Source organism: Ostrea edulis, chromosome 7 (assembly GCF_947568905.1).
Source record: "Ostrea edulis chromosome 7, xbOstEdul1.1, whole genome shotgun sequence".
NCBI lineage: Eukaryota > Metazoa > Mollusca > Bivalvia > Ostreida > Ostreidae > Ostrea > Ostrea edulis.
The window spans coordinates 15,927,169-15,946,388 of record NC_079170.1 but is presented as its reverse complement, the minus strand read 5'-3'; the positions used below and the strand labels follow the sequence as shown (position 1 = coordinate 15,946,388).

The 19,220-nt window shown below is 36.0% G+C and overlaps 1 protein-coding gene across 5 annotated transcripts; it reads left to right on the top strand.

Moving 5' to 3' along the window:
* The first annotated feature begins 4,133 nt into the window (after positions 1-4,133).
* LOC125655312 (uncharacterized) lies at positions 4,134-16,232 on the top strand. 5 transcript variants are annotated; one of them, XM_056143474.1, is made up of 7 exons: positions 4,134-4,168; positions 6,576-6,651; positions 7,485-7,546; positions 7,787-7,996; positions 12,241-12,361; positions 15,132-15,300; positions 15,738-16,227. In XM_056143474.1, coding segments are annotated over exons 1-7 (825 nt in total). In that variant the 5' UTR covers positions 4,134-4,167; the 3' UTR covers positions 15,924-16,227. The 5 variants fall into 5 exon arrangements, with proteins under 5 accessions (XP_055999449.1, XP_048741522.2, XP_055999450.1 ...); XM_048885565.2 differs by lacking the exon at positions 4,134-4,168 and adding an exon at positions 4,735-4,874 and having other exon boundaries at positions 15,738-16,226; XM_056143475.1 differs by lacking the exons at positions 4,134-4,168; positions 15,738-16,227 and adding exons at positions 4,913-5,963; positions 13,864-13,938 and having other exon boundaries at positions 15,132-15,259.
* Positions 16,233-19,220: the final 2,988 nt, after the last annotated feature.

The window sequence follows — 19,220 nt, the reverse complement described above, 5'->3', positions numbered from 1 at the left end:
GAAAGTAGACATTAACGGCAAACTGACAACTCAACTGTATGACAAACGGGATGATTTCAGCTTCTCCATCGTCAACTTCCCACATTTATGTAGAATATTCCATCATCACCTGTATATGGTGTTTATATATCTCAACTGATTCGATATGCAAGAGCTTGTTCTGGGTATAGTAAGTTTTTAAATCGAGGTAAGCTACTGACAAACAAGTTGATGGTACAGGGATTTTAACAGTCTCGATTGAAGTCAGCATTTCGCAAATTCTATGGTCGTTATAACGATCTAGTTCGTCAATACAACCTCGCATTGGGTAAAATGCTGTCTGACGTGTATCATACCGATTGTTAAGCCGTTCTTGGCACACTGATTTGACTGTGGATAACTCCGTTTACCTGATCATGATATGGGGCTCACGGCGGGTGTGACCGGTCAACAGGGGATGCTTACTCCTCCTAGGCACCTGATCCCACCTCTGGTGTATCCAGGGGTCCGTGTTTGCCCAACTATCTATTTTGTATTGCTTGTAGGAGTTATGAGATTGATCACTGTTCGTTATCTTCATCTTGCATTCATTAACTAAAAAAAAAGTTCAGCAAAAACACATATCTTCAATTCATGTGATATCCATTACTGGTTACTAGTGTATGTTGGGGGGCGGGGGGGGGGGGGGGGAATACGCACATCATTGGATTCGAACATGCGACCCTCTACTTGCAGAGTTAGTGCGTTAACCTTTGCGCCACCACGACTTGTTAACCTTCTATTATATGTTATAAATAATTGTTCGTTAAGCTAGGCCTACAAGGTATATATAATATGTGTGTAATATTCAATAAGACAACTTGTATCATATAACTTACATTGTAAGCAAGTATTTTGACATTATCTACGAACATACAATATTAATTTCTAATCTATATTTATCTGCACGGCTGAGTTATAAATTGACTCGTCTTGTAACTTCAATCGTCTGCTAAGTCCTAGGCTTATAAATATTATATTTGATGGGTATAACACAGGGGGAAAATACGATACTGTACTTTACTCATGACATCAAAATATAATTCGATGATCATAAAACTACGCAGTTGTGTTAAATAGGGCCCCAAAAATATGTTGGGAAAAAAGCGTTAATAAACTGATCAATTCGTAACAAATTATGTAAACACAACCCTTTTATACAAAAACAATATGTATATATCATTAAGTGCATATTGACCTCTTATACATTTTTCACCAGACCGACAGTCTCTACATCAACTCTGTATCATGTGATCAAATATCAAGATAAAAACGAATCGTTTATGTATAAATCGTTGAATTGGCACGATATCCAGATATCAATGCAAGTTGAAGCTAATATAACTTCAAAGCATATTAATTTCTTAATTTGAAAAGTGCTGAGGGCAAGTTTATTGTGACTTTTAACATGTTTAATGTTTGCATTGAATATGCAAGATGTAGCGATTTTTGCACATACGAAGTTGAATCTAGCCTGAAAAACATATTTTCTGTTGAAGCCAGAACTTGTTCCCCTAGCTTTCCTTTGGCACTGCATTTCACATGTCACATAAATCAAACATCGTTCACTTAAAAACCTCGGGTGTCGTGCCAATGATGGAATTTTTATGTACGGAAACCCTGTTTATGCAAATGAGTCCATTGTGAAAGTAACTATATGTGTAGATTAGGGGCGATATCAAGATCACAATATAATATGGATATTACTTTAGCATGTATGCTATATAAAGAAGAAATTGAAACTTTTTTCAATATCAAAGAGAATTAATATAGCCCATTTGACAGAAACTTTTACGCGATTGCAGTTTACCGTTTGACAGCGGTGGTAAATAACGAAACAATATTTTGACATTTCCAACCACAAAAGGACTGTAGATATATACGTCATGACCTTCGTCATGACGTATTTTTCATTGTGACGTCGTGCAATGTGCCAGTGCGGTAAAGTATATTTATATACAGCACTGGTATTAAAAATTTCATGGGGAAAGCCTTAACTCAACCGCGTAGCCCATGTACTGAGCACGGCATGTTGGCACCCAGGCCCGGCCCGGCCATTTGTTTACATGCCTCGGCGATCTGTAGTGGCGGATCTGGTATTTGTGAATGAAACTGAATGTTTAAAGGCTTTAGAATTTTATTTCACACCCTTTCTGCAACACTTCTTCTAAAGTTTGGTAGAAATGGGAGCTAGTGATCCTTGACCAACACTCCGAATACATATAGCTATTCCTTAAGCTGAGACGAAATCTACCGGGCCGTGTAGGTCTATATACCTTACTTTATTATACCTCAATATGAGAATTCTATGCAACACGTAATCTGATTGGTCTAGACGGTCACATGCCAGGGATGACAAACACTTCATATCTCCCTCTCAAACATCATATCTCCCTATCATATTTACCCTTTGGGCAGCCTCATGCATTTTCCATAAATTTAACGTCAAGGTAGACGAAGTGTATTGTGACGTCACGAAGCTTTTGTGCAAATGTAAACTTCTTTAGCCTAATGGTTCTTAAGGAGAAACTTTTTAAAGATTATATTCTATTTATTAGTTATGTAAAACCTTGATCCCTTATTGTGGCCCCATCCTAACCCCAGGGGTCATGAGTTTCACCAACTTGAATCTGCACTATATCAGGAAGCTCTCATGTAAATCTCAGTTTGTCTGGCTTAGTGGTTCTTGAGAAGATTTTTAAGGTTTTCCCTATACCTATATTTCTATGTAAAACGTTGATCCCCTATTATCGCCTTATCTTACTTCTGGGAGTCATGATTTTAACAAACTTGAATCTGCACTATGTCAGACAACTTTCATGTAAATTTCCACTTTCCTGGCCCAGCAATTTTTTTTGGAGAAGATTTCTAAAGATTTTCCCTATATATTTGTATGTAAAATTTCAATCGCCTAATGTTGCCTCATCTTACCCCCGGGGAGCATGATGTTAACAAACTTAAATTTGCACAAAGTCAGAAAGTTTTCATGTAAATGTCAGCTCTTCTGACCCAGTGCTTCTTGAGAAGATTTTTAAATGACCCACTCTATTTTTGCATTTTTGTGATTATCTCCCCTTTGAAGGGGACATGGCCCTTCATTTGAACAAACTTGAATGCCCTTCACCCAAGGATGTTTTTGGATAGGTTTGGTTACAATTGGCCCATTGGTCCTGGAGAAGAAGTCGAAAATGTAAAAAGTTTACAGACGGACAGATGACGGACAACAGGCGACCAGAAAAGCTCACTTGAACTTTCAGCTCAGGTGAGCTAAAAAAAAAAAGAAATAGTGGTAGAGTATTTGACATAATATATATCTATTCACACAAGCACATGAAGATAAACAAATCCATTACTTATTATTATATGATAATTCTATGATGTTGTACATGTAAAACTTATACGGTACCAATTTTGATGCACCAGATGCGCATTTCGACAAATAATGTCTCTTCAGTGATGCTCAACCGAAATGTTTGAAATCCGAAATAACTATGAAGTTTTAGATCTAAATATAGCTAAAAACAGCGTGCCAAACAAGTGGAGCCAAATTCGTCCAAGGATAAGAGCTATGCATGAGGGAGATAATCCTTAATTTTGAAATGAATTTCTAAATTTTATAACAGCAATAAAATATACATCCGTATTTTCAACCTAGTAACGAAGTACTTAGCTACTGGGCTGTAGAGACCCTCGGGGACTAACAGTCCACATATATAACTAGAATAACCCATACAAGTTACATAAAAATCCACAAAACCCTGAAGCCCTATCCCCCCTTTATCAAATCCTGTATCCACTACTGCATGGATATACATGTTCAAGGTCATTTCGAGATTCTAAAATAGAAAATGTTATTGCTGGTAGTGTTTTGGTACAGTAGTTTTAATTATAGATTTATTTTGTGTACATGCGACATTGTTTATGCATGTGTTTATCTATATGCACATGATTACATAAAAAACTAGCAGACATCTGACAATATTAAAGGAAAGTATATAATATAGGACACATTATTTGACTAGAGGCCACCAGGCCACCATTATGACTATACACTAGTTTATGTGTTAGATTTCAGAACTACTACCTTTCTAGTGGTCTAACTCAATGCGTTCGAGTACCTAAATTCATCACACCAGTTAGACAATAGCAAGTGAGTATATTAATTAACATCCAGGGTCACCAAAAAATAAAGGTTGGGTGGGGGATTTTATTTTCATGACAAAAGATATTGATGACAAAAGGTGGTTTTTTTTGTCAACAGCAGGTGTCAATTAAGAACGAATGCTACATTAGATAAATTTGATGAGGATCAAAATGGAGGATATGTACAATATTTTGAAATTGAAAACTCTTAAATTTACTTTATTTAGTCAAAAAATTCAGTATTAGTAAAACGTAATCTGGAAGAAAAAAATAATACCCCTGTCAAATTCCTGTAACTTGTAATGTTACTTTGACCCCCTATTGTGGCCCCATCCTAACCCCAGGGGCCATGAGTTTAGTACATTAGAGGGTCAGTGGTATGAAAATTGTGTTTATTCAATAACAAGGAAATCCACACAACTTTGAAAACAATATGAATCGAATAGTCACACCCCTCTTCATTATGGGCAGATAACTAGGAACTGTAATGACTTTAACATTGAACAGAACATGTTCCTTTTTTAAAACACTTCAAATTTTCATCTTGTCAGGAGGAAGTTGCCTAAGAGTAGATAACAATAGGAATTCTATAAAGGGTTCACGAAGTTCATAAAACTAGCATACTTATATAATATATCAATAAAACACACTTACATGAAGATCCGTTGTGACAGCATTGAATATAAACTTAAGGAGAATGATCTGCTGGAAAGGTACTTTGTTTTCTAAAATATCTATTTAAAGTGTATGTTGCTTACGCTTGACAGATTGTGATTATCGCCAAAAATGATGTGATAAACAAAATGTTTACGTTCAGCGTATGTGTAGAATCACGGCATGAAACGGCAATACGTCAACATATAAAGTGTATTTACGTAAACATTTCAACGCATCTGCCTATATATCCTCAGATTTATTTCTGTCTGTCTTCTTCGTTAATTCTCAGTCCAGGAGTTTCGTTTGTGCTCTGAATCTGGTCGACTTTTACAATTTACATCGCAGCACTGTTTTCAACCTTCTGTGGAATAGGAAGTTAACGTGCACAATAAGATACTTCGGTTTGATACACATATTGTTTTTTCATTGTCAATATTAGCATCTACTTGTACGCATATCACTGTTGTAAAACATATTTCTCTGTCTGATGGTCGAATAATAGATTTAAACAAAGATATTGTATTCGAATTAATGATTTACCAAGTAAACATTGCCCTGTTCATTTTGAAAATTATACATTTCTCAGTGGGGAAAACGGGAGTGTTCATTGTTTGATCCGCCTTTCAACAAAGCAAACAAAAATTCATACGTTAAAATTTATCACATGACATCTGATAATCTAACTTGTAAATCTTCTAACGTCTACGCCATTGAGTGTAACCTGTGTGGCTTAATTTCGCAAATTCTATGGTCGTTATAACGATCCAGTTCGTCAATACGACCTCGCATTGGGTCAAATGCTGTCTGACGTGTTTCATACCGATTGTTAAACCGTTCTTGGCACACTGATTTTGACTGCGGATAACTCCGTTTACCTGATCAGGATATGGGGCTCATGGCGGATGTGACCGGTCAACAGGGGATGCTTACTCTTCCTAGGCACCTGATCCCACCTATGGTGTGTCCAGGGGTCCGTGTTTGCCCAACTATCTATTTTGTATTGCTTCTAGGAGTTATGAGATTGATCACAGTGCGTTATCTTTACCTTGCATCAGACACATTGACATGTGGATCACGATTTGTCACTTGCTTATACATATTTTCTTGTGCTGGATTTACTATTAACAATGACGTTGCGTGCAAGGGTAAGTTTTCATGTAGTAGTAGTTTTCACAGAGTTAAAAGCCTCAAATTATTGCATTTTCTGATATTTGAAAAATTATTTTGGGTAGGCAATTTCCCTATTTTCTCGATCTGTCAGAGATGAGCGACTTCAAAATCAATCTCTATCTTTAAAGGGCAGCGAAATACGCATTGCATGGATAGTCTACACATATTTTGTATCATGACAAACTTCACCTTCGATACATTATTTTGATAAATAGGCTAGGCTTAGATTAAGTGTAGCTGTGCTGTGTGTATTTATAAGTATTTTTTTAATTATTATTCTCTCTTAATATTGGTCACATGTACTTCTTTCCGTTTGTTCTGATTAAAGGTGTCATTCTTTTCTTTAATCTGAAGAAGAGACAGGTTGCATATATATATATATATATGTGAAACTTATACGGTACCAATTTTGATGCACCAGATGCGCATTTCCACAAATAATGTCTCTTCAGTGATACTCAACCGAAATGTTTGAAATCCGAAATAACTAGGAAGTTTTAGATCTAAATATAGCCATATAACAATATTTTGTCATTCATTGTCTTGTACAAATGTATTTGATAATGTATTTCATTTCTTTCAATCAGTGCATTCCTTGTTGAAATTGATGGTAATCGTTACGTATGTATATTCAAGATATGCAAATGGAGACATTTCAAATAGGTAAGTATAATGGGTTGATGCAATTCTTTCTTTCTCTCAAACAGTATCACATGTTTGATCATGTTTTTATTGAAACGATTCATTTAAAAAAAATTGTGGTTGAAACAACAATTTATGGTATCTGACTATTTTTCCCAATGTTATGCTATATCATACTCATGTTTTAACGGTGTACATGCATTATTTCTAGTCTTAAATTGATTGTTGACATAGACTTTAAAAAGACAAGATTTTGCTTCCATATGTTACATTCGCAATCCACGGTATTGCAGGGCATCTGAATTAAATGTTAGAAAAGTTAGATACGATTGATCACCAAGAATCTAAGATGCATACTATATATCAAAGAACTAGTAAGGTCTTTCGAAGAAAAAAACAAGGAATGGAAGAGAACACATCGATCTAAAAAGCATGTTGACTTTGGGCTAATAGTGTCTGAAATGCATTAATTTTAAAGATTCATGTCAAAAATCATACAACTACATGTACACTGTATGTATTTCATAGTGTAGTCAGATTTCAATCAGCACCTCTAAGGTAACTCTATAAAAACAATCACCGACTTCTATATTTTATATTTATACATGTATTAACCACCTGTCGAGCGTCGATTACTTGACAGTAAAGGTAGGATTGATTTGTTACAATGGTACGGTATCATTGTTTCTTTGCATTTTACTCATGAGAAAGAAAACAACACACCTAATCTGTCCCATCCCTTCATATGCTTAGATATTTACACATATGCTTCTATTCCACATGATGGTGTCTCTTCCTCTGAGTAGTTTCATTGTTATCTGGACTATTCGTTCATTATTAGAACTATTTTCCAGTTTCAATTGCTTGACAGAAGTAATATCTGAATACACAGAGGCAAAATGTCCCATGAATGGAGGTAAGCAATGCGCTCTCTCTCTCTCTCTCTCTCTCTCTCTCTCTCTCTCTCTCTCTCTCTCTCTATATATATATATATATATATATATATATATATATATAATACGATTCGCATTGCAAATCAGCCAAAGCGTGATTTGCTGTTTTTTCTAGAACATATTGGAATTGCCCTGGATATATCAAAACCATTACATGCGTTACGACAACGCAATACATTGATATTTTCCATATTTCTTGACAGATTACGAAACACATTGTGATGGAAACAAACGATTGTGTAGTGTGTCACCCATTAACTGTTGGAATATTCGTCGTTACTATTCTAATATTGTTCTGAGATTAGTGTTGAACAAAGACGTCAGTCTTAATGTCTCAATAATCGCAGGGAGACTCTGTAGATGTCTTGTGTATGATGTTGTATGCGCTTTCAGTGATCCCCACCAAACATTGGGTAAGTAAATTTGTGTTCATGTAATCCTTTTACAATATGGGTGTACAAATTATAGATTGAATTAATAACACGACATGTTTATCTTATCGATTTAAGAATATGTGTGCAGTATGTGTGCAATTAATTTGTGTAAATGTATATTGCAGTTTACGATATGCTTCTCAGCAAACAATATCAAAGTCAACAATTGTTGACATAAGTGACATATTTCTATGTTTCTTAAACATCAGTCACAGCGGTTGTGACCGGTGCGCGGAGGATGCTTGTTTCTCTTATGCACCTGATGCCACCTCCGGGGATCCGCGTTTACCCAACTCTCTACTTTGTATTCCTTGAAGGTGATTAATCACTTTTCCTTATCTTCCCCTTTCACTTAATTGATAAAATTTCTTGGGTTTTCTATATCATATCAGGGAGAACAACACCATTCGAAACAAACCGGAAACAAACAACAAGAACCCAAAGGTCGAATATATGTAGTTTTATTTAATTTTATGATTTTATATTTCTTCAATAATCGACTAGTGATTTTCTTTCACTTTTTCTACAATTTTAATTGATAACATATACATTTTTAGCTCACCTGAGCTAAAAGCTCAAGTGAGCTATTCTGATCACCCGTATTCCGGAGTCCGTCCGTCCGTCCGTCTGTCCGTCTGTAAACTTTTAACATTTTTGACTTCTTGTCAATAAAAACTGGGCCAATTTCAACCAAAATTGGCACTAAACATCCTTAGATAAAGGTAATTCTAAATTGTTAAAATAAAGGTCATGCCATCTTCCAAGAGGAGATAATCAGGAAAAGGTAAAAATAGGTTGGGTCATTAACAAATCTTCTACTCAGGAACCACTGGACCAGAAAAGATGATATTTATAGATAAGCTTTATTAGGTAGTGCAAATTCTAAATTGTTAAAATCATGGCCCCGGTGGTTGGATGGGGCCACAATAGGGGATCAACGTTTTACATACAAATATATAGGAACAATCTTTTAAAATCTTCTCAAGAACCACTGAGCCAGAAAAACTTAGATTTATATGAAAGCTTCTTGATATAGTGCAGATTCTAAATTATTCAAATCATGGCCCCCAGAGGTCGGATGGGGCCACAATAGAGGGTCAAAGTTTTACATACAAATATATAGGAAAAATCTTTAAAAATCTTCTTCCCAAGAACCACTGAGCCAGAAAAGATAAGATTTATATGAAAGCTTCCTGATATAGTGCAGATTCTAATTGTTAATAGCATGGCCCCAGGGGTCGGATGGGGCCACAATAGGGGGTCGAAGTTTTACATACAAATATATAGGAAAAATCTTTTAAAATCTTCTCAAGAACCACTGAGCCAGAAAAGCTAAGATTTATATGAAAGCTTACTGATATAGTGCAGATTCTAAATTGTTAAAATCATGGCCCCCGGGGTCGGATGGGACTACAATAGGGAGTCAAAGTTTCACATACAAATATATAGGAAAAATCTTTAAAAATCTTCTTCCCAAGAACCACTGAGCCAGAAATACTGAGATTTATATGAAAGCTTTCTGGTATAGTGCAAATTCAGGTTTCTTAAAATCATGGCCCCCTGGGCTAGGATGGGGCCACAATAGCAGATCAAAGTTTAACATACAAATATATAGGAAACATCTTTAAAAATCTTCTTCTCAAGAACCATTGGGCCAAAGAAGTTCACATTTACATGAAAGCTTTCTGACATAGTCGAAATGCGCATCTGGTGCATCAAAATTGGTACCGTATAAAGTTTACATTATGACCCCTGGGTCGAGGCCTCTGCTGGTGGACTGTTAGTCCCCGAGGGTCTCTACAGCCCAGTAGCTAAGTACTTCGTTACTAGCTTGAAAATACGGATGCATATTTAATTGCTGTTACAAAATTTAGAAATTCATTTCAAAATTAAGGATTATCTCCCTCATGCATAGCTCTTATCCTTGGACGAATTTGGTTCCACTTGTTTGGCACGCTGGTTTTGGCTATATTTAGCTCTAAAACTTCATAGTTATTTCGGAGATCAAACATTTCGGTTTAGCATCACTGAAGAGACATTATTTGTCGAAATGCGCATCTGGTGCATCAAAATTGGTACCGTATAAAGTTTACATAGTGTAAATTCAAGTTTGCAAAAACCATGGCATCCAGGGGTAGGTTTGAGGCCATAATAGGGACTACGGTTTTACATGCACATATATAAGGAAAGTCTTCTGATATGGACCAAGGTGACTCAGGTGAGCGATGTGGCCCATGGGCCTCTTGTTTCATATTACTAAGCATCTTATTTGGCTATAGTAGGCCAACAAACATTTCAGGGGTCATGATAGTCGTAATATAATCTCAAGTTTACATTTTGTTAAACTTGGATCTATCCAACATCCTTAAGAAACTGAAAAAAATCGGGTTCATTATCATCGAAAGATGACTGGTAAAAATTACAATTACAGAATGTCATGGTGATACACTACTTCTATTTCGAAACTTATTGTGAAGAAACAGAATCAGCTTACTTACTTCTTTAACTAGCAAATTATGAAATATCATTGCCGTGTTAATATACCATATGCTGTGAAAATGAAAATGTGAAGATAACCAACAGTGATCAATCTCATAGAGAATACAAAATTAAGAGTAGGCCAAACACTGACACCTGGATATCCAAAGGTGGGCTCAAGCATCTAGGAAGAGTTATATGGTAAGGGTTAAATGTCTACTTTCCGATTTACAAGTCCATGATAATATTTGTGTTTGAAACTTGAGATCAAAAATTGATACGGTTTTATTGGGAAGCATATTAGCTATACTATCAAATAACCAACATTTAGCGTGATTCATTTTCAACGAAGCGTCACTATATAGAACTAGTTGAAATGCCTATTAAAAACCCAAATAAAATACCGTACGGTTTCTTCGCGAATCACTGGATGTGGCCGGAGCTCATCCATGATAATTTTTATCTACTTGGCCAAGAGATCAGGATGTTGTATTTACTTTATATAATTTTGATATGCACAGGACATGTCTCAGGGTATAGGCCATATGGTTCGTATAATGGTTGTATCCCTAACGGTAGCTGGTGCACAGTCTACACTGTTTATCTCTCTCTTACTCTCAATCATCGACTCAATGAATTATTTCTTTTATAAATGTAGAGTTACCATCAATTAATGATATATATCATTCCAATAAGTTACAAGTTTTAGAAATTAATGACCAAGTTATTCTTTGATTTCTGATTGTGTAATTCCTAAAACATGTATATAGAGGGGGAAATACAATCATATTAAAATTGCATTGTTCAGATGACTTTTAGTTTTAAAATTTGATTAACGAGACAATAGCAGTTGTGGATATGCCAATGCTATTAAAACTCCGGTATACTAGGCTTCCTCCAGATTTAAAGAATACTGGTAAGTATTGGCTGTTATCGTCATCATTTCTAGGGTAGTTCCAGGACACGGTCTCTGCAGATGTCCCTCCACCTGCTATTTAGTGTTAAGGTAACTCCATACTCGTATCATTATGTCATAGAAGTTTAAAATGTCTATTCATTTCAATTGATTAAAGTTCAGACTAATACATTAGCAGATAAAATGTATAGGTTATAACGGTTTTTTAGATAAGAGACATACATATTCAAAATCTTAAAAACTGGTTTAAATGATATAATAGTATTCATGATAATTTCATAAACTTTTTATTTACAAAATTATTCAAAAGTTTTGTAAAAAGATTAAGAAGATTCATCGCACAATGAACTTGATAAAGCATTCAATGAAAACAGTAGTTATCCTTGGATTCAATATTTTGAAACATGTTATTGATTATCTATACATAACTTAGACTTTTGAATGATTTTCTGTTAACAAAATTTCGTTTTTATTTAAAATAACCATTGGAATAGATTCCATCAAAATGTATGTTCCTATCATGCATAATTTAAATGCATCATTGATTTTACAAAATCTTATGATGTCACTGGAGGTTGGAACTAAGTTAAAACTTTAATTGACTGGCGGTTTACCAATTATCACGATAAGGTAAAAATTGGGGATGTTAACTTAAGATTGGGTCTTTAAGAAAATGAAAAGGTGAAGATAACAACCGGTGATCAATTTCATAACGTCTAAAATATTACAAAATTAAGAGCAGAGCATACAGCAACCCTGGACACACCAGCACTGTTCGATGAGAAGTTAGTGATCATTTCATTTAGATGACCAGTAATTTCTGTTATAGATTTTACATACATGCACGGTGTCATTGTGGCTGGTGGATTCATGTTTGGAGGATCCCTGACAATAGTGATCTTTCTAACAGCCAAACGAATGCAAAGAAAATGTATCACAGAAAAGAGAAGGTAAGGAAAAGATTTACCTTGATATTCAAATTGAGATTTTTCTTTTTATAACGCACATTTCACTTAATTTTATCGCCCCCTTTTGAGGTCTGAAGAAATCTTTCAAAAGTCTGAGTTACATATCCATTTGCCTACATATACGGCTAGTCGTCTATTTAATTTAAAACAGTGGTACCATGTAAAATGGAAATGTATATGACGAAATTATTTAAATGTACATCTTATAACTCGAGATTAATCTTATTGTCGCATATCAACCTCCAAAGACGGCTATTGCTACATGTAAAATGACTTTTCATGACCTTATATCAATTCAAACTGCATTCATTTCCAAACTTTTTAATGAATTCATAAAAGATACGTTCTCAGTTGAAAATATATGTTTCAACAAAAATGTCATGCATTTTCCTCAAATGACAGTCACCTGTAATTTTGCGTTGTCTTGTTCTTGTAAATAATACTGTTGCTGTTGCTTTTGATTATTTCATTGTTGCTGCTGTTGTTGACGGTGATGTTGTTTGTATATCGTTATTGAGAAAACAAAGAATGTGCTATCAAGCACTGGAGTTACAACATACTTAAAACCAGCTTTTGCAAGCATAATTATTGCTAGCAAACAACATTATTCAGAGTTCTATATCAGACACATGTACGCTAATTATAAGTGCATTTGTGTTGGCATCCTCTCCGCAAAACAAATCTATTTCATTTCGTTTTCTACCAGCACATTATTCTTAGAAATACAAGTGGTATCAAATATCCTGTGCGTCTTAAATGATCATAAAATCATAATTGAATTCTTCCTGTTTCCTGTGGAAAAAATAAGCCCATTTATAGTATCATTGCGTACTTTGTTTTTGAATGAATCTTTTCAAAACAATGGTAACATCTTGCAAACTACGCTCAGATCTATTATATTTAGTAGAGTAATATTCAACACGTGATCAATTGTTATTAATGCAAAAGGGTGTTCGAAACGAATGTTATCCATGACGATTGCACGTGTTCACGCATTTGTTCTTAGATTGCTCACAGCTGGGGTTGTCTCTAATATTAGTAGTTTACTTTTCTTTTAAAAGGTAGTAAACCACAATGAAAACTCTGTGCGACCAAGATACTAAGACAGCCTATTGTAGAGAAGATACAGGGGAAAATATTAAGAAAGTTAGCTCTAGGGTGTTAAACATCTCAGAAAAAAACCCAGAATTCTGTTTAAACATACTCTATCATGTATGGATTATTTACCATACACTTAATTGTTGTTGTCACAACGTATATACCGCTGATCGCATGTCGTTTTCTACAATTGTTTTCATACAAAATTATAATTAAAGCCATAACAAAAGGAGGGACAATTTTCAGACGAAACTGTTTGTATCACTTATCAAAATTAAGGATTATCTCCCTAATGCATAGCTGTTATCCTTGGACGAATTTGACTCCACTTTTTTGGCACGCGGTTTTTGACTATATTTAGCTCTAAAACTTCATATTTATTACAGATTTCAAAGATTTCGTTTGAGCATCACTGAAGAGACATTATTTGTCGAAATACGCATCTGGTGCATCAAAAATTGGTACCGTATAAGTTTTACATTATGACCCCTGGGTTGAGGCCTCTGCTGGTGGACTGTTAGTCTCCGAGAGTCTCTACAGCCCAGTAGCTAAGTACTTCGTTACTAGCTTGAAAATACGGATGTATATTTAATTGCTGTTATAAAATTTAAAAATCCATTTCAAAATTAAGGATTATCTCCCTCATTCATAGCTCTTATCCTTGGACGAATTTGGCTCCACTTTTTTGGCACGCTGTTTTTGGCTATATTTAGCTCTAAAACTTCATAGTTATTTCGGATTTCAAAGACTTCAGTTGAGCATCACTGAAGAGACTTTATTTGTCAAAATGCGCATCTGGTGCATCAAAATTGGTACCGTATAAGTTTTACATTATGACCCCTGGGTCGAGGCCTCTGCTGGTGGACTGTTAGTCCCCGAGGGTCTCTACAGCCCAGTAGCTAAGTACTTCGTTACTAGCTTGAAAATACGGATGCATATTTAATTGCTGTTATAAAATTTAGAAATTCATTTCAAACTTAAGGATTAACTTCCTCATGCATAGCTTTTATCCTTGGACGAATTTGGCTCCACTTTTTTGGCACGCTGTTTTTGGCTATATTTAGCTCTAAAACTTCATAGTTATTTCGGATTTCAAAGACGTCGGTTGAGCATCACTGAAGAGACTTTATTTGTCGAAATACGCATCTGGTGCATCAAAATTGGTACCGTATAAGTTTTACATTATGACCCCTGGGTCGAGGCCTCTGCTGGTGGACTGTTAGTCCCCGAGGGTCTCTACAGCCCAGTAGCTAAGTACTTCGTTACTAGCTTGAAAATACGGATGCATATTTAATTGCTGTTATAAAATTTAGAAATTCATTTCAAAATTAAGGATTATCTCCCTCATGCATAGCTCTTATCCTTGGACGAATTTGGCTCCACTTTTTGGCACGCTGTTTTTGGCTATATTTAGCTCTAAAACTTCATAATTATTTCCGATTTCAAAGATTTCGGTTGAGTATCACTGAAGAGACAGTATTTGTCGAAATGCGCATCTGGTGCATCAAAATCGGTACCGTATAAGTTTTACATTATGAACGGGTAATAACGGATGGTGCATGTATATCACAGATTATTTTGTAGTGGCACATACTTCAACTTATATTTCGAACACATGTTTGGTAAATATTCATAGTGATCATTTTCATGACAGAGTGCAACAAAACGTTGATCATGGATACAGATATGAAACAAACAATACATCGTCTGGAATGCCACTGGCTGTCACGGGTGGTCCAGACGAGAACGGAGGCAATAGTGATCCAGACGAGAACGGGAGCAATAGTGATCCAAACGAGAACGGGAGCAATAGTGATAACGCTGTGAGTGTATACTGACATTTCGAATCGATATAGTTGCAGGTTTTACCCCAGGATATGTAGATATAAATGCATTTTATCATATGTGTTCTGGGATTTGTTAACAAATATCTCTCATTTACGAGTGGTGGTTGAGGGAGAGAAAGAAGGAGGATTCTAAGGAAAATTTTCATTTCACAAAATGTCACGCATTTTTCAACAATTTGAAAAAAAAGTATCACACGTAAAGCGTCGTAAGATTAAAATTTTATTCAATCGTTTCAAAATAATCGCAAGTCTCTTTAGTGCAGAGTTGTGGCAGATATTCCAATGTTTATTTTTCTCAATGTACAATAAATGAGGGGGTTTCAAAATAATCTTTTGCTAAACATTATTTCTGCACATTCACATTATGTGTGTTAAGGCATCTAATACAACATATTTTTAAACTCCTTCTCCAGCGGAGTGTCAAAGGATCAAGAGTGAAAACGAATGCCCCCTTTATGGACCTCTCGAAATCACAATCGATGGACTATAGCGTATATAATCATTTACACGAAAAGGAAGCCGCGAATATGGACGACAATTATGACCATGTGGAACCCAATTCTTCAGCGCGTTTCAAACTGCACAGCACGTCATCGTAGAAGAAATGATTGCAGATTTTACAGAATATTCAGAGATCTGCAAATCGGATTTGTTAATTGAAGAGGACGTAAATCATGAATCAACAATCAAAACAATTAACGATGATTATTTTGTTTTGGAAGAAATCAAGAAGTAGGAGTCTCTGATGAATATGAGATATTTACATACTGATCTTACATATACATACTTTGTTCACATGTTCGACTTGTAACATGTAAAACGTTTATGGTACCAATTTTATTGGATGCATTATATATATATATATATATTTATATATATATATATATATATATATATATATGTGTGTGTGTGTGTGTGTGTGTGTGTGTGTGTGTGTGTGTGTGTAGGTGTGTGTGTGTGTGTAGGTGTGTGTGTGTGTAGGTGTGTGTGTGTGTGTGTGTGTGTGTGTGTGTGTGTGTGTGTGTGTGTGTGTGTGTGTGTGTGTGTGTGTGTGTGTGTGTGTGTGTGTGTGCGTGCGTGCGTGCGTGCGTGCGTGCGTGCGTGCGTGTGTGTTCTGTAAAAATATCGTAAAGTATTTCAAATATTTCTTGTACAGTGTTTCTCGTGTCATTTCAGCAATAGCATGCCATCAAATGGAACTCCTAACGAATTTTATTTTTATCACGAATCACGAAGTCATTCAGGTCAAATATGCACCCATAGTCTTGTAAGCTCTGTAATGAAATTATTACTCGGCCAACTATGTCTGTGCTACTTATTCTGAGTAGAGCTAAACAGACTTCAGACAAGTATAGAAGATTGAATTAAGTATAAGTTATAGCTGTAAAGCAAGGAGGTGAGCCTGAAACAAACCGTAAATTAGTGTCCTCTAGCGCCACAGCTCGTTACATTTTCTGGTGCATACTTGAACAAATTTTGATATATAGGTGAAAATGCTTGATGGACACTCAACACGTCCAGTTCCTGTGTGATATTACTCAAAAGGAATACAGATAGATTCTCACTTGGTGTGAGCGTTTGATGCACTCTGTCCTTAACCTCGAGCTTCCGCAACGTTATTCCTCAAATCACACGTCTTTATTCTCCAGTGTGTTTTATGTTATCTCAAAATGATTATTTTAACGCATCCTGCATTGATCAATGAAAGGTGAAGATAACGTACAGTGATTAATGTCATAAATCCTACAAGCAATACAAAATAGATAGTTGTGCAAACACGGACCCCTGGACACACCAGAGTGGGATCAGGTGCCTAGGGGGAGTTAACATCCCCTGTCGACCGGTCACACCCGCCGTGAGCCCTATATCCTGTTCAGGTAAACGGAGTTATCCGCAGTCAAAATAAGTGTTCCAAGAACGACTTAACTATGAAATCCGGATAGGGCCACGTAGTTCACTATCGCACCATCGCACTATCGAGGTTCGGGTCTATGGTGCTTTGAAGCGATTATGCGATGACGATGGCGCGATATTGCGATGGCGATGACGCGATGGTGCGATAGCGCAATAACGCTGGTACGATGGCGCGATAATGCGATAACGATGGTGCGATAGTTCGATGGAGCGATACTGTTATGACGCAATGGTACGATGGCGATTATGCGATAACGCTACATCGTCATCGTGCCATTGCACCAGCGACATCGCGTTATCGCATCATCGCCATCGTACCATTGCATCATCGCAGTATCGCTACATCGCACTGTCGCACCATCGTTATTGCATTATTGTGCCATAGTATCATCGTCATCGCGCTATTGCACCATCGCGTCATCGTCATCGCACCATCGCGCCATCGTCATCGCATTATTGCGTCATCACACCATCGACCCAATCGTCGATGGTGCGATTGTGCAATAGTGAACTATGTGGCCCTATCCGGATTCCATAATTAACAATCGGTATGGAACACGTCAGCCAGCATTTCACCCAATGATAGGTTGTATTGACGAACTAGATCGTTATAACGACCATAGAATTTGCGAAATGTTGACTACAATCGAGACTGTTGAAACCCCTGTACCATCAACTTTTTTGTCAGTAGCTTACCTCGATTTAAAAACTGATTATATGCAGAACAAGCTCTTATATATCGAATGAATTGAGATATATATAAACACCATATGCCGGTAATAATGGAATATTGTTACATAAATGTGGGAAATTAACGATAGAGAAGCTCAAACCATCCCATTTGTCAAACAGTTGAGTTGTCAGTTTGCTGTTAACGTCTACTTTCAATAAAATATCTAAGTATGAAGCAGAAGTGGACGACTCTGTGGTGTCCTTTATTTCGAGCTCACGGGGATATATCAAATCGACATATGAATGAAAGTAATTATTGTTAATAGACAAAACGTCATCGATATATCAAAATGTCAAATTGAACACCACAGCGAGAGATTTTTTCTTCTCACGTTTTTGAATAAATTCTGCTTCATATGAGTAAAGAAATAGGTCAACTAACAAAGGAGCACAATTCGTGTCCATGGGAATTCCAACAAACTCCTGGAAGACCTCATCACCAAAGACTACGAAGATATTTTAAATGAGGAACTCTAGTATATTTTTTTTATTTCAACTTCAGAGTACTTGTGCATGGAATCAGAGTGGTGTTTAACAAAGTAAGTTCTTGAATGACTGATCACTAGATATGAATATTTCCGTTTTCCATTTTTGTTGAAGAAGCAACTGTCTATGATGTCAAAAAGTCTAGTCTTTAATTTATCATGAGTAATGGTAGTGTATAGTGTTATAAGGCCATATGTTTTAATGTTATTGACTTGGGGGAAATTCTGCGATTTCAAGCTTACTAAAATTTCTTTAGAACGTCTTAGAATCCACATTTGATTAACACCACTTCTGGCATATGTAGTGGCACAGTAAGTTTGAAGTTTCTCCTTCACAGCCGTAATTATTTTTCGTGAGGAGCAAAGATAGGTGCTTGGTAGAGCACTTACTGGATCCAGCAATGTATCTTTGTAAGGGTTTTATGTAGTTTAGGAATCCAGTATAGGTACGGTAACTCATATTCATTCGACCCATTGACTGGGATATTAAATGTGTCTAAAACTGGAGCATGGTTTTGAAGAATTTCATCTTTTGAAAGGAAAGTTGGAGTATAAGTACGATTACCAAAAGTGGAATTAATGTCCAGTTCGTTGAAAATACATTTGTAATAATGAACCTTACAAACAAAGACAATGGTGTTACTAGCTTTGTCAGATGGAACCAAACATACTCCTCATGTAACCTACAGTCCCTGAAACGTTCTTCTTTCCCACTTGAACGGTGAGCGAACGGTGAACGAACGCAGAGTGAACGGTGAACGCAAT

Coding starts and splice junctions, on each gene's coding strand:
- LOC125655312 (XM_048885562.2), top strand. CDS start 5,705: ATGGGGCTCATGGCGGATGTGACCGGTCAACAGGGGATGCTTACTCTT. Junction 7,547..7,786: donor AAAATGTCCCATGAATGGAG/GTAAGCAATGCG, acceptor ATTTCTTGACAG/ATTACGAAACACATTGTGAT. Junction 12,362..15,131: donor TGTATCACAGAAAAGAGAAG/GTAAGGAAAAGA, acceptor TTTTCATGACAG/AGTGCAACAAAACGTTGATC.